General features: G+C 49.9%; 1 protein-coding gene across 9 annotated transcripts in view; it reads right to left on the bottom strand.

Annotated features, from left to right (window-relative positions):
• Nucleotides 1–14,592, bottom strand: part of shot (dystonin-like protein short stop) — a 209,469-nt gene that overhangs the window by 16,550 nt on the left and 178,327 nt on the right. For all 9 annotated transcript variants that reach the window (XR_013308990.1, XR_013308991.1, XM_077639200.1 and 6 more), the window contains 17 exons: nucleotides 13,976–14,135; nucleotides 12,896–13,046; nucleotides 11,920–12,305; nucleotides 10,962–11,075; nucleotides 10,786–10,899; nucleotides 10,050–10,262; nucleotides 9,142–9,303; nucleotides 8,099–8,401; nucleotides 7,078–7,599; nucleotides 5,615–5,926; nucleotides 5,127–5,453; nucleotides 4,170–4,706; nucleotides 3,567–3,795; nucleotides 2,685–2,902; nucleotides 2,056–2,391; nucleotides 1,356–1,682; nucleotides 694–894 (listed from right to left, as the gene is read on the bottom strand). Coding sequence is in view for 7 of the 9 variants with exons in the window: in XM_077639200.1 (XP_077495326.1) it covers nucleotides 694–894; nucleotides 1,356–1,682; nucleotides 2,056–2,391; nucleotides 2,685–2,902; nucleotides 3,567–3,795; nucleotides 4,170–4,706; nucleotides 5,127–5,453; nucleotides 5,615–5,926; nucleotides 7,078–7,599; nucleotides 8,099–8,401; nucleotides 9,142–9,303; nucleotides 10,050–10,262; nucleotides 10,786–10,899; nucleotides 10,962–11,075; nucleotides 11,920–12,305; nucleotides 12,896–13,046; nucleotides 13,976–14,135 (4,612 nt within the window). In the remaining 2 variants the exon portion in view is untranslated. The remainder of the gene's footprint in view (nucleotides 1–693; nucleotides 895–1,355; nucleotides 1,683–2,055; nucleotides 2,392–2,684; nucleotides 2,903–3,566; nucleotides 3,796–4,169; nucleotides 4,707–5,126; nucleotides 5,454–5,614; nucleotides 5,927–7,077; nucleotides 7,600–8,098; nucleotides 8,402–9,141; nucleotides 9,304–10,049; nucleotides 10,263–10,785; nucleotides 10,900–10,961; nucleotides 11,076–11,919; nucleotides 12,306–12,895; nucleotides 13,047–13,975; nucleotides 14,136–14,592) is intronic.

The following is a 14,592-nucleotide window of genomic DNA, read 5'->3' as shown; positions in this document are numbered from 1 at the left end:
CAGTTATTTTATGAAGTAAATAAAGTCAATCGGCCGTCTCTGAACAACAGTCGTAATGGTAAGTGCCAGATGGTCTGCCAAGGCAGAGTTTTTGTGACCACATAGAAGTGGGGGTCATGGGGATGAGAAGACCAAAACAGCAGGGTAGAGAAGAGTTGCGACCTCTTCAGTAACCACTCCCGAGTTTCTCCTTTCCAACCAAAGGAGACAAGGTAAGTGAATGAAATAGATCTTCAGAAAGAGCTCAACGTTCCATGTTTCGGCTGGAATTCCCGATCCAATGAGCCAACAAACACAGCTTCACTAAGCTACATTGGGCTCCACAACTTATGAGTGAAACTAAAGATTAAACAAAATGAATGCTGGAAGCTGCATTTAAATAAAAGTTAAATGCAATAACGCTCAAGCACTAAAATTTCATTATGTGTCAAAAACACCATAGGGAAGTGCGTTTCACTACTGTAGGCGTTGTGGCTCATTTGTAGCTGAGGCACATGAATATACTATTTTTCACATAAAAGAAAACTGCCAGATTTTGACAACTGTGCAGGTGGTTTAACACACGCAACAAAAAGGCGACTAAAGAATGTGCATCCTTTGATGCAACAGTCACGCGCAACAGGGAGGTGAAAGTAAATAATGCGCATCCTTAGACACAGGACCATCACGGAGTGCAGAGAAGTGGGAGCTTGCCTCGCGCAAGGCGGCTTCCAGCTGCTGCTGCCGCTGAGCTGCCTTGTCCTGGAGTGCCTTCCATCGCCGGTTGAGGTCGGCCAGCTTGGTTTGGGTCACGTTGGCGTCCTCGCTGTGCCGGTCTGCCTCGATCAACTGGTGGCCAGCCCGGTTCAGCGTGTCCACACTGCTCTGGTGCGCTTGGATGTCATTCATCAGCACCTGCATTGCCAACAATAAACCCCACATCATTGGTACAAAGAGGCTCGCCACTCTCTCTTGCCCGACGTCCTGAACTGACTTAAGCACCAAAAGAGCCATGTACTTTGATCAGACTGCAGGAGGAATAGAGTTGGCGCATAAATCATCATTTTGAGTATTGTCTGCAGGAGAGAACGAAAACACATGGCAGGTTAATACTGGAACGACAGGGGAATAACAAAAGCAGGAATGTTAGCCTGGCCATCTATGCTGAGACCCTAGCGAGGTACTTCAACCTAGTATGTGAAATCTATGCAGCACAGTTCCTAGCTGTAGCACCTGTGCAGTCTGCACAACATCACCTAGAATACTGACTAGACCAGACAGAGTAACATACACGAGACAGTGGGAAGCATGCCATTTTTGGTGCCTAATTTGACCATTAAAAACAAGATGGCAATGGGATATCCATGGAGGCCCACCTTATGTTTGGCCAGCTCGACCTCGATGACCTGTGCATCGCCAGCGACGGGTCGGCACTCGTCGAGCGCACGTTCAGTGCGCGCCATCCAGACCAGCAGCTCACCAAGGGCATGCTGGAACTGGCCCAGGCGCAGCAAGGCATTCTCTAGCTCGCGTTGCCGCTCCACAAGGCCACGCAGCAGTGCCGTCCAGCGCCGGTTGATCTCATCCAGCGGCTGCCGCAGCGCTCGTGCCTGCTCCGACGAAGTCTGCTCCGAGAGTTCCTTGGCTTGCCGGTTCAGCGACTCCACCTCCACCATGTGCGGGTCCACCTCTCGCTTGAAGTCCTGCAAGTGCACACTCCATAGCTCAATAACAGTACTGAGGATCACACTGAGTCACATAACGTCAAACTCTGTGACTAAGAGACTGACATGGGAAGAACAATGGCAAGTTGGAAAGCTGAGGCCATAGAGTGTCTACCTTTATATATACAGCCCGTGCCAGCTGTACCAATCTAATCCTGTCAGCTGGGCCTAATAATCAGTGGACTATTGAAGTATTGGCTGGAATATACCAGATTCTGGCAACAAATTAGCTGAGCGAGAAATACTAGCAGCCAAGAATGCTGGCAAAATTTTTTTCCAGACAGTAAGTCCTGGGAACCACGTTACTACACAAGAAAGTGGTCACCGCTAAAGTGAGCACACCACTGCTTACCCTAAGTTGTCCAATCTGAGCTTTGACAGCGTCGATGTCTGCCGCCACGGGTCCCAGGTTGGCGTACTTCTGCTCGGCTGTGTCAAGGAATTCGAGCAGGCTCTGGAGGGTGTCGTGGAAGCCCATGGCTTTGTCCAGGGCATCGATGAGGTTCTGTTCTCGCTTGGCATACAGGGTGGTCACATTCTCCCAGGCTGAGTCCAGGTCTTCGATGTGGCGCTTCACTTCCGGCCGATCAGGCTCCCCACATAACTGCATCAGGTCCTGGCCTGCCTGGCGGCACTGGTCCACCTCTGGTCTTGTCTGGTCCATCTCCTGTTTGATCTCGTGCAGCACCTGCAGAGTGCCAACAAGCAAAGTGGCTATTGTTCACGACGCATACCCAACTGCAGAGTATTTAGCATTTACCACTAATTCTAACTAGCAACAGTTTCAACGGTCTGTTGAAAGCCTGAAGTAGGGAGCCCTACTGCAGGCTCATAGGTACATTGTCTTTGTTCTGCCTTGCTTTGCAAGAGTCCCATCTCATAACGAGAAGAAAATATATGAAAGAAGTTTCATCCCTGCCCCCTTCTTTTTGCGACATCACTACCATTCCATAAAAGGTTAAGGCACCCTAGCACACCCACCTCCTGTTGCTGGTGGATGGCCTGCGGCTCGACGGCCGGGGGTTCCTGGCTGTCCAAGTTCTCCTGGAGGTCACGGAGTGCCCGCATGACTGCGTTCAGCTCCTCCCAGAAGCGCTCCGCCACAGCCAGGGCGCTTTCCAGCGAATGGCCTCGCGTGCGCGCCGCCTGCTGGACGGCCTCCCACAGGCCGTTGAGCCGCTCCAGCTTCTGCCGGATGTCTGCGAGAGGCCGACAGAGCAAGCTTGGTGTGGGTCCAAGTGGAAAAGCAATGAAGTCTGTGCTTCTGCCAATGCACAAGCCAATGCTGGCGGTGCTGAAGCATGTACACGACACCGACATCACAAAAATATATGCCTGTTCATCAAATCATGAACAGTGAACTTCTGCGAACACCACTCTTTTGAACCTTAGTGCTACATTTACTCATACCAATGCCCAGGTACCAAGAACCGAAATGATGTCATCAAATTAAGTCATCGATAAGTTTAGGGATCTAAAACAGAACATAAAATCTATGCGGAAATCAACTCACAGGTCAACTCAGGCTTCATTCTGGGTACCAAGCAAGTCATACTGTCAACTTTGATTATCTGGACGCTGCACAGAGTGAGCTAGCATACACTCTCAATTAAAAGCAAGTTGTCCACAAAAGCTTCATTTAACGAAGGATGAGACCTGCTCACCCTCCCTACTTGGCAGTCTACCTGACAGTCTACCTGGCAGTCTTCATGAACAAAGGTGTCCGTTAGTGGCTCTGAGCACAAGTGCTCAAAGTCATTACGGCTAAAGCATAGCACAAGAGAAGGAGTACTTTCTTTTTTTTTTACCCAATATCATAAACCACTGGCCAGAGGAGACTGCTGCATCATCAGAAACGCCTACCTCGTACGCTGGGCTCCTGGTCCCCTCCTGCCTTGGCGATGACATCGCGAGCCGCCTTCTGCACAGCTTCCAGCGCAGGAGACTTCTTGCCCAGGTCGCTCACCACTGCCTGGTTGTCACTGATCTGCTCCTGGATGCGCTCAGGGTGCGCAGATATGGGCTCTGCATTGTTCAGTTGGTCAGCCGTTGAAGCCAGCGCACTCAGCATGCCGTCCAGCTTGTCAGCAAACTGCGAAGAGAGATAGAACCCTAGTGAGATGTGTTGCTCTCTTCATTCTGTTCTCGTGATGGCTGCGTTGAAGTTGCCTTGCACAAAAAGAACCCCATCACAATTAATGCAAGAGCTCACGAAACTATGAGGGTAGAAAATTGCTAAAAATGTACAGCTTCAGGCTGCTTAATACACAGATGTAAAAAAAAAAAATGCAATGTGCTAGGCCATCTGAATGCCAACCACCTTAGGAATAGGAGACTGGTGCTCTGTTTGGGAGCTCTGGACCGCTTTCAATGCTGCAGGCACCAAAAGGTGCGCAACAGCTGGTTGGCTTTGGATTCAAAATCTCGCCAAACTTGGTCCCCTGAGCCTGAAACAAAGGTGCCTACCTGGGAGGTGGACTGCATGGCCTCCTCAAGGAGATTCTGTTGGTCACGCAGCAGCTTGCGGAGAGCATTGTAACGCTCATTGTCCGAGCTGAGCAGCCGCTGCACCTTGTGAGCATCGGGTGGACGACACAGCTTGGCAAGTGCCGTGCCAGCCTTGTTCAACCGGTCGAGCAGCGGCTTGTGCTCTGCCAGCGCCTGCAGCAGGGCACGGTTGCGCTCCTGCTGCCGCTGGATGTGCGCTGGGTGTGGGGCCGCTGGGGCGGCAAGTCGCTCGGCTTCGGATTCGGCTTCGTCCAACCAGGCAACGAGCTCACTGTGGGCCTCTAGCAGGTGTTCAGCCAGAGGCAAGGCCTGCTCCAGCGCTGCGAGCCGCTCGGCGCATGCCTCAGCCACTCGGGTGGACAGCGCCCGCAGCTCTTCAGCTCGGTCCCGCACGGCTGCCTGGTCTTCGGCCGGCCATTCACGTGCAACCTTCTTGGCTGCAGACAGGACGTCCCGCACGCGGCCTTTCTGGCTGCTGACCTCTTCACTCAGAGCCTGTGAAAAGTGTTTGGAGACCGAATGTAGGATCAACATTCACACACAACATGTAAGGCTCCAACTAACACGCACATGTTCCATAGCAGCAGGATTGCAGAGAAGAGAAAGAATGCATTTCCATAAAGATTTCACTTCATGGAAGAACACAACATTGCTTCAATATGGTTCAACGTCCAAACTGGCACAACCGGTACGTTCCTCTGCCACTGTCCCTAAATATAAACCACAATGCAATTCTACTGTAGCAGCACCGATCTGCACAGCCAAAGTACTTGTGCAAGAGATACTCAATGAATGGAGTTCACGCAAACCAAGTAAAGCAACTAATGCTGGATAGCCCTTATTTGCACGAATAATCAAAATACACTATTTGCCATAGCAGGTTCCACTAACTTCTGTCATTACAAGACAACGCACCTTCTGTTCACGAAGCATGGCAGCCAGTGTGTCTGGTTCAGCCACGATGGGCTGAGCGTCAGCCAGCTGCCGCTCCACCTCGTGGAACCAGTCGAGCAGGTCCTCCAGGTCGCCAGTCACTTCGAGGCTGCGCTGGCGCGAGAGCTCCAGCCGCTCGGCCCGACGCTGGATCTGTTCGCAGATGGCGTCGAAGCGGCGGTTGGCACGTGACACCATGGACTCCACAACACCGGCACCTTCCCCTGGTGACCGCTGGCACAGCTGCGGTCCCAGGTGGTTCACCACTTCCAGCACCCCACGCATTTCCTGAAGCTCCTGCTCCAGACGCTGAAACACAAAGCAGCAGCAAAACAGACTTGGTCACTCCATCATCTCACATGGTAGAAACTGCAGTTAGGACACAGTAAAGCTTCAAGTAGATCTTGTTGGCAAATGTGACCTTTTATCTGGAAATGCAGAATATCGACACAATTTCGCTGCATACAAACCTGCATGGTGCTCTCTTGTGCAGTGAGGGCTGCGGCCTCCAGGGCACGCAGCTGCGTCTCGGCATCGTCCATCCACCGGATGAGCCGCTCATGGGCACTGTGGAAGCTCTGGGCCACAGGCAGGGCCTCCCGAGCCTGTCGCAGGCGCTCAGATGCGCGCTGCGCCAGGTCGCTGTAGCGCAGCTGCAGTGAGTCTAGCCGGTCTTTGAGCTGGATGGCATCATTACCCGATGCGTGCCGCATCAGCTCCTGGCCCGATCCACTCAGCTCATCCACTTGCTTCTGGTGATCGGACACCTCTTCACTGAGTTCCTGCACAAGGTGGCGCTGACAGTCAATATTCGGCGCACTAACAGGACACAAAGGAAGCTGCCATAGCTAGCAATTACCACATACAAGTTTTCTCAACTCTTGTCGTACATCTTACTTGGGCAAACAATAATCCTTATTCAGTACCCCTTTTAGAAATTCAATCTCATATTTAGCCTACTTGAATAATGCTGGTTGCCATGCGATTGGCAACGATATAAAACCATTGCGAGTAAATGTAAAAGCTACAAACACTAGCAGAAATGACATCATCATCATCAGCCTGACTAAGCCCACTGCAGGGCAAAGACCTCTCCCACGTCTCTCCAATTAACCCAGTCCTTTGCCAGCTGCGCCCACACTATGCCTGCAAACTTCTTAACCTCATCTGCCTACCTAATCTTCTGCCGCCCCCTGCTACGCTTGCCTTCTCATGGAATCCACTCCATTACCGTTAAGGACCAGCGGTTATCATCCCTTCACATAACATGCCCTGCCCAAGCCCATTTCTTCCTCTTGATTTCAACTAGGATATCATTAACCCACATTTGTTCCCTCACCCACTCCACCCGCTTGTGGTCTCTTAAAATTACACTCATCATTTTTCTTTCCATACCTCGCTGTGTTGCCCTTAACTTAAGCTGAACCCTTTCGTTAGCCTCCAAATTTCTGCCACGTAGGAGAGTACAGGTAAGATACAACTGTTGTATACTTTCCTCTTGAGGGACACTGGTAAAATGCCATTCACAATCCGAGAGAACCTACCATATGCGCTCCACCCTTCTTATTCTTCGTTATTTCCCGCTCATTACCCAGACTGGCAGTCACTACCTGCCCTAAATAGAAGCATTCCTTTACCTCTTCCAGCACCCAAGTGAAAATACATAAGTGAAAGCAAAACTGTCAAATGACGAGAATGGGTGGCATGCACACGTGTGAATAAAGCACGTGTGAACAGAACACATGTAACCTCCCTGCAGATGAGAAGAGAAAGAAAGAAGTAGCAGAGGAAAGCAACATTAGCAGCAGTGATGCATGTGCCAAACCATTTTGTTTTCTCAATTCGTACAGCCTCGGTGATTTAGAAAGCACCAAGCCTAGTGAAAACATCTACAAGTGTGGAGCAGCTAGGATGATGGCAAAAGGGCACTCACGTTCAATTCATCAAACTGCTCCTGTAGCTTCTCGACGTAGACACTCAGCACTTGGTAGCGAGCAAGGCGCGACTCCATCTCGCCTATCCAGACCAGCAAGTCCTCGAAGGCAAGTGCGAAGGCGCCAGCGCCCGCACGAGCCTCAGACAGCAGCTGCTCGAGGCGCTCGCTGTCGCCAACAAGGCGTGCATAGCGGTCTGTCAGCTCCTGAAGGGAGTCGACCACAGCCTGAGCCTCATCGTCACCCACCAGGGACATGAGCTGCTGAGCCGTCTCCGTTAGTGCCTCGAAGGCGCGCTTGTGCCCCAGCACGTCACGATGCAGGTCACGGTGTTCTTGTGCCCGTTGGGCGAGGCGATCAGCATCTGTTGGCAATGTGGACATGGCAGTGAGCCGTCGTTCGGTCTGCTCCAGCCATTCAACCAGCGGTGACAGCTGTTCCTGGAAGGATCGGGCCACCGGCAGTGTCCGCTCCAGGGCTGCTGTGCGTTCTTGCGCACCCCGTGTCAGCCGGTCGAACCGCTGCATTTACCACAAACGCAGTTAAGCAATGACAGTGCTACATGGTACAATGGCAAGAGCTCATCAAACGGAGAGCAAGATCTCTTGGGAGTGATGCAAGCTCTCAATGGGGCATTTTCAAAACTTCATCATACAAATCGCTGCGATTTATTAGGGTGCCAACTCATAACTACACATGCGTCTGCTGCTACCTCTTCAAATTCCCATTTACCTCATTTCTGAAATGCTTGCGAAGGTTCACACTAAGATACTGTACTCACACACATGTACAGACATTTTCAACGAGGGCCAACCTGCTCGTCTTCATTCGGCACACCAGTTTACAACAGCACACAGCGCTCTCCAATAAGCATAGCCCTTTAACTCCCTTACAACTCTCAAAGTACAAGCCAAGAAATGAAAGGACCTGCCCAGGATTTTGTGAAAGGACCAGCAGTATTGTAAATAGAATTGATGCTTCTCTTTTTCACACTTTCCATACACACCCACACACGCTCACCTGGCTGAGGTCGTGCAGCTGTGCCTGAACATGGGACTTGTCGGCAGGTGACAGGTGCCGCATCACCTCGCTGCCCATGGCCTGGAGCGAACCCATGCTACCCTGCCGGTCCAGCAGCAGCTTGTTGAGGAACTTCTGCTCTTGCAGCTGTGCCTTGAGAACCTTGTAGTCGGCCGAAGGGGGCCGCTGGTTGGCCACCAGCTCCTCCGTGTCCTCCAGCCAGCGTGCCACTCCGGCCAGGGCCTCCTGGAACTTGCCTGACTGCAGCAGGGCCGCCTCCAGCAGTCGTTCACGCTCCCCAACCTACAATGAAGCCATGATACACAGCTGACTCCAGCAGCTTTCATTACAATCAGCTGCTCCCATTTAGGCACACTTAGGACAACTCCATGCAACTTATCTCCTTAACAAAAAAAAAAAGCTATTTTTTGCCTCTTCCTGGCTATGCCAACCTTTGCCTGGTAGCAAAAGCGCATTTATTGCCAACCAAATCCTCGACAAACTTGTAACACCTGGGTTGAAAAGGACCGTGTGTGAAAAAGAACTGTCATGATGCGCTGCAGTTTGCTAGTGAAAACAGCTGGTCGTGGCGACATTTGTACTTTTTTGCAGCTTTTCTAGCTCATAAAGTCTCCACTTGCAGTGAGTAGCGCGTCTGTCATACGAACGAAGCAACCTATCAACAGGGGCTAACTTCATTTGTCCTCACTGCTCCTTAAATCACCAACTTTTGTATAAAGGCACCAGACATATTTACTGCACACGGAGGAGCGAGCTGCAAGGTTTTGTAGACAACACTGCCAGATCAAAGGAACACACCAGGTTCCACTGTTCACTGCAGATCCTTGGCAAAACCATGTCAATGCTCAAAAACGTTCGGCCCCACACAAAGGTGATCATCAGCATGGGCTACCTCACTGTAGCATAGCACAGCAATGTAGCCATAAGCAGAAAGGAAAAACTGTTGCCGCTAAATTAAGCTTGAAATTCGCGCAGCTTCCAGTAAATGGCGAGCTAGTTTGCCCGACGACTCGTGTGCTCACCTTCTCCTTCAGCTGGTTCCACTCGTCGTTGAGTTTATCGATATCTCGTTCGAGAAGAGTCGTGTTCACGCCTGGCGACGCTGACTGAATCAGAGCGTTGCCGGCACGGTTCACACCGTCAACTTCCCTGCCCAGAGGCTCCACATGGTTCTTGCGGAATTGCTGCACGGCAAGAAGTACAGCTGTTAGCAGCCAGGCTCTCCTTAAGCAAAGCCGCACGACACAATCCTCACAAAAAGGCAGCAGAGGAGGCCTGCTCAAATCAGAAACCAGTAACACCGAGTAATGAGTACTGTACATAAGCATAATTTGTTTTCTGCTAACCTTTTATCCTGAGCTCAATGGGCCTCTTTAAGAGAAATATGGTACAGATATTGAGGTAGCGTGCTCTCAGTGTACCTACTCTGGCAGAACTCTTAATTGTGTAACCATTTAAACCCTGTCATAAAAGCCATTTTCTTCATCTAGCAATGTACAGTATACTCATGGAAAAAAGTTTGCAGGATGTGGGTTCACGGAAAAAAAAATTATTTCTGTGCGATTGAGCAAAGGAGGTCAACAAAAGGCTTTGAAGCACATGGGAATAAGTGTACTCCATCCTCTGGAAAAATGCCAGCTGACTGACCAGTGCGGCAACACAGAAATAAGTTTTTTCCTTCTAGTTCGCATACTGCAAACTTTTTTGTCCGTGACTGTACATCGTATTTATAGGGTTCCAAGAGGTCGTCTTCATATGTAGTGACAGAAATGAGCTTGTCAATGGGAAACAAGTTTGGACTAGGAATTTCATGGCCTCTCTTGCTGCTCTACAGTTAAGTGCTGCCCCAAATGACTGACTCTGTGGGCCCCCGCTGCACAGCCGAGCAGTGCTGTGGATGTTAGGGGAGTGACTTAGAGAAGTGATCGACCTTGAACTGCTCCTGCTGACTGCGCAGGCTCTCCACGTCAGCCGCGACAGGCCTGAAGGTGTGCTCCTCTCCCAGAGCACTCCCCACCCGCCTCTGGGTGCTGTGTAGATCCTCGTAGAACTTCTCCAGTTTGGCCAGCATGGCCTCCAGGGAAGTGTGGCGGCCACGCGCACGTTCCTCCAGCCGGCTCAGCTGCCGCCGCAGCGACTCCACCTGCAAGCATTTTGCAGAACACTTTCGAGCACAAGTGCACCACACCTTTAAAATACTACTCAAGAAGCAATCCCTACATAGAATTTGAATATGAATAAATAAGTAAACACAAACTTGAATATGCAGTGTGCTGAACTGGTATCAATGGGCTCGACACCAGTCCCAATGCAACTGCTGCTATAATTCATGACAAAAGTTAACCTCCATGCAACAATGGCACGAAACTTTTCAGCTGTCTTCAATGCAGGAGACTCACACAGCAACAGTCACAAGCACATAGGAAGAAAAGAAAGAAAATTCAAAAACCCCAAGTAAACCAAGTAATGACCATGAAGCATGTACCGACTGAAGTGACAAGGCAGCACAAGTTAGTACTGCCCTGCCTTTACCACCATTTACTAAAAAGCCCTGCGTGACTTGTCAGCTAGTGCAACTTTAAACGTCAGCCGAGGCACGTTAGACGCAACTCCCTTTGGCCCTGCCGCCTCAGCTACAACACAACACAGCTGATGGGACTCCTCACCTGTGACCGTGCACCCTTGGCGTCCTGCGTGTACCCCTGGGAAATCAACTCCTGGCACTCGTGCTCTGCACTGTCCACCTCGTGGGCTGCGGATGACAGCCGCCCTTGGAAGCTCTGCAAAGGGGAAGCATGTCTTGTCAGGAAGTGTGCCAAACAGGGAATGCTGAACACCCCACCTTCACTTGGTCGATCTGGGTTCGCACGGTCTTGATGTCCCTTGCGACCGGGCCCATGCTTTCCAGTTCTTCTTCGAGGCTGCTCAAGTCTTGCTGAGTGGTCTTGACCTTTGCCTGGGGTTGAAGAAAGGCAAGGGAAAAAGCGTTGCAAGATTAGCACGACCGGAGTCAAATATTGCTTCCTTCGTCATGGGTTGAAAAATGCTGCAGAGTTGTAGCCAATGTCTCTGAGAAGATAGATAGCTTCTAGTTTCTCTTCTGTCAAGATGGAAGAACATCAGTAGCCCTAAGTCAGACTTTTTGCAGCGCTCCCACTTTCAATTGAAAGATAAATGTGCTAGAGAAGAATGAAATATCATCCAGCTAAGTAGATAGATACAACAACCAGAGCTGTGTGTAAGATGCAAATGATCTATGTCGGCCATGTACCTATTTATTCAATCTGTTAGACAGATTACAAACTGGTCATTTCTGTGTGCACCGCCAGCCACTAAATTATCACAAGAGGCCAAGAAATCCGGTCTCCCAGCAGCTGCTCCTACTTCAGTTCAACAGAGTGGTTGTTTGCATCTAGCACAGGCATGGCTTGCAGCTATTCAAACCCTAAAGCCACACTGTTAAAAATAAGGCAATCTCTATCAGAAGGCTTTTATTAAAAGCAGTGGGTTACTAAAGATGTACCGCAAGAAACCCTACAATTACGGGACACCCAACACAAGTTTCAAAGGCATCCAGAGCAGACTGCAGCAGCTAGATGTTGAACCAGTGGCCAAAAACTACTCACTGCTACGGAAGTTTGCAGTACATCTCACCTGATAAGCTTACATGTCATGCCCTCTAAATGAGTAGATAATAGGATAGCACAGTGCATTTTATAATTAGTCATGGTACACTCAGTCACAAAAGTGAGTCCTGATAGGCTTTCACTGCAGACATAAAAGCCAGCTGAGGCACTCACGTGGTATTGGGAAACCACAGTGCCGGCTGCCTCCAGCTGCCCGCAGCGGTCCTGCAGATCATTGGCCAACTGCTGGTGTCTGCGCACCAGTGCATCCAGCTGACCCCGCACGTGTGATGTGTCGCAGTCTGCTGGAGTCGAGGCCAGCCAGGTGTCGGTGAAAGCCCGCAAGCGGTCGAGACCTCGGCGAAGTTCGTCAGCCTCGCGCGCCATTCCCTGCAGCCGGTCAAGGAGGCGCGGGTTGCGTGCCGCTTCACCCAGCGCATCGTGAGACGCCAGCTTGTCTTCGAGTCGCTGCAGACCATGGCCCAACTCGCCAGCCTTCTCCTGGAACTCGCACAGCTTGCCAGTGACCTCATCCAGTTGGCGGGAGCGCTCTGAGACACCTGAAACAGTCCCACAACACACCCGAAGAACTAAGTCACAATGACAAACCCGTCAAGATGGAGTCAATTTGTGAAGGAGTAAATCGTCATCAGTAGAATTACTTCCTAATCAATGATTAGCACTGCACTTCCTAGCACGAATTCCATGCAGCCACGAGAAAACAAACAAGCTGAATGTACAAAGAAAACTGTATGCCACCTTATGCGTTTTCACACTGTTTTCAAAGTGGCCAGACTAAACGCTTCTGGGTGTGTTGCTGTCTAGAAAACATACTTAGCTAGCAATGAATGGCCAGGTAAACATTAATATTTCATTGTTCTTCATACCACATGTTCAGCCATCATTAATTGCAACACTAAAGCAGTGAAAGTGATGAACAATTCTCAAGCCAAGCATTTCCAGCAGTACTAAGTCACTAACTCACCAACTACAAAAAGAGAGCTGCATGCAAAAGCAGCAGTACATATTAGCAGAAATCAGCCCATTTGTCTTGCTACTTCACTACATGCTGCAGTTCATTCACTTTTTTCAGAAAAATTAAAAAAAAAACTGACATCGGATATGGTATGAATGAGAGGGGCCGACTCACTCTGGTTCAGCTTCTCCCAGCGAGAGCGTAGTGTGTCGAGGTCCTTCTTGACGCCCTCTTTGTCTACGTCGCAGCCCGCGAGGAATGTTTCACCCAGGTTGCGCACACTGTCATACTCCTGGCTGTGCCTTGACAGGTCGTTCTTGAAGGTCTGCAGAAGCATCGCCACTTGGTCACTTTTCTGTGAGACTCACCACACACACAGACACTATGCATGTGGTCTCTCTCACACAAACTCTCTGCATGCTGTCTAAAGAAGGAATGCAATGCTACTTTGCAACCAAGAAATTCAAGCAGGAATGCGCGAATATTGAAATTTTTTGAATATGCGTCGAATACCACATATCTGTTCAATATGAAAAAAAAAATCATGAAAACAAGCGGAAAATCTGTCTTTGTTTTTTAAACATAGTGTACGGTCTTCACAACTGCAATGAATGAACCTAGACTGACTCAGCACCAAACAAACAAACAAACAAAAAAAGAACATGACATGCACAGAAATGTAAACTACTTGATTAGACAGCATAACAGCGCACAACCTGTGCTGTGGCTTGCAAAATGAGTAACAAAATAAAATCCATGAATGACACGACTGGTGTTATCCAAACAAAGAACGGCTGAAATTATGAAATTGCACTGAAGCCTTGTGAGGAGCCATCGCACAAACAGCGAAAAGCCTGTAAGGAGAGCGCAGTTTCAGCGTGCTGGAGAAACGAACAATGCGGACGTAAGCAAGGGGAATGCCCACTGGCATTGGGAACGGCATGACTGTGCCCGAAAAGAAAAACAAATGGCCAGCGACACACTAGTCAGTGCCTGAAAGCGGCGCGTAGCTCTGTTTGGATGGCTGGCCAATGCGTGGTCGATAGTCGCCGTCATGGCGGGCTGGCAACAGCATGCAAACAGCTAGCGCAAAATCAAGCTGGCAACAATGCCTACCTGCAGGTCTTCAACCTAGAAAACAATAAAATCCCCAAAGCACAGATGATGATTAAGTGCTGAGGAACCAGGTCACTACAAGCATGCAGCAGGTCATCACAAGTATAAGCGGTGCTGTTCTGACAGTGCAGCGCATACCTGCAGCTCCTTGGCCTGCCTCTCTACTTCGGTGCGTTGGTAGTTGGTCAAGACCAGGCCCGAGAGGCGACCCTCGGCCGACTGCAGCCAGGGCCCAAACTTGTTGAAGGCGGCATTGAACTTCTTGCAGTTCTCAAAGGCACGCTGCAGTCGCGTGTGCCTGTGGCAAACGAGGAGAGGTTGTCGGTCGATGAGCACGTACCGACTGGCACAGCAACAGGTTCTTTCAAAGGCTACTCAAGAGCTGGACTGATTAGAATCATAGGTAGCCAGTCACAGTTCATGAAGAGACAGGAACGGTTAAGTGCATCCGTTTTGTTCCTGTTTGCCTCTGTTAACTGTGTTCGTCTTCCTGTAATTCTAAGCAGCAGAGTTCTTGAGTACTTCCAACTAGCCCAGCCCAATTGCAAGTGCTCCTAAACTTTCAAAGTTAATTCAGACTAAAGCTGAACCTCGTCATAATGAAGCTGAAGGGGCCCTGCGATTACTTTGTCATAACCGTAGCTTTGTTATAGCCAGTGTTGGCCGCGCTTCCAAGGGGAATTTCCATTCCTTCGTTATATCCATTATTTCGTTATAAATTGTCATAACTTGGTTTTACTGTATTTCGGGTGCGC

The sequence above is a fragment of the Amblyomma americanum genome, chromosome 10 (genome assembly GCF_052857255.1).
Source record: "Amblyomma americanum isolate KBUSLIRL-KWMA chromosome 10, ASM5285725v1, whole genome shotgun sequence".
In the NCBI taxonomy this organism is placed as follows: domain Eukaryota; kingdom Metazoa; phylum Arthropoda; class Arachnida; order Ixodida; family Ixodidae; genus Amblyomma; species Amblyomma americanum.
The sequence above is the reverse complement of the archived record's forward strand: the minus strand, read 5'-3'. Positions and strand labels throughout refer to the sequence as shown.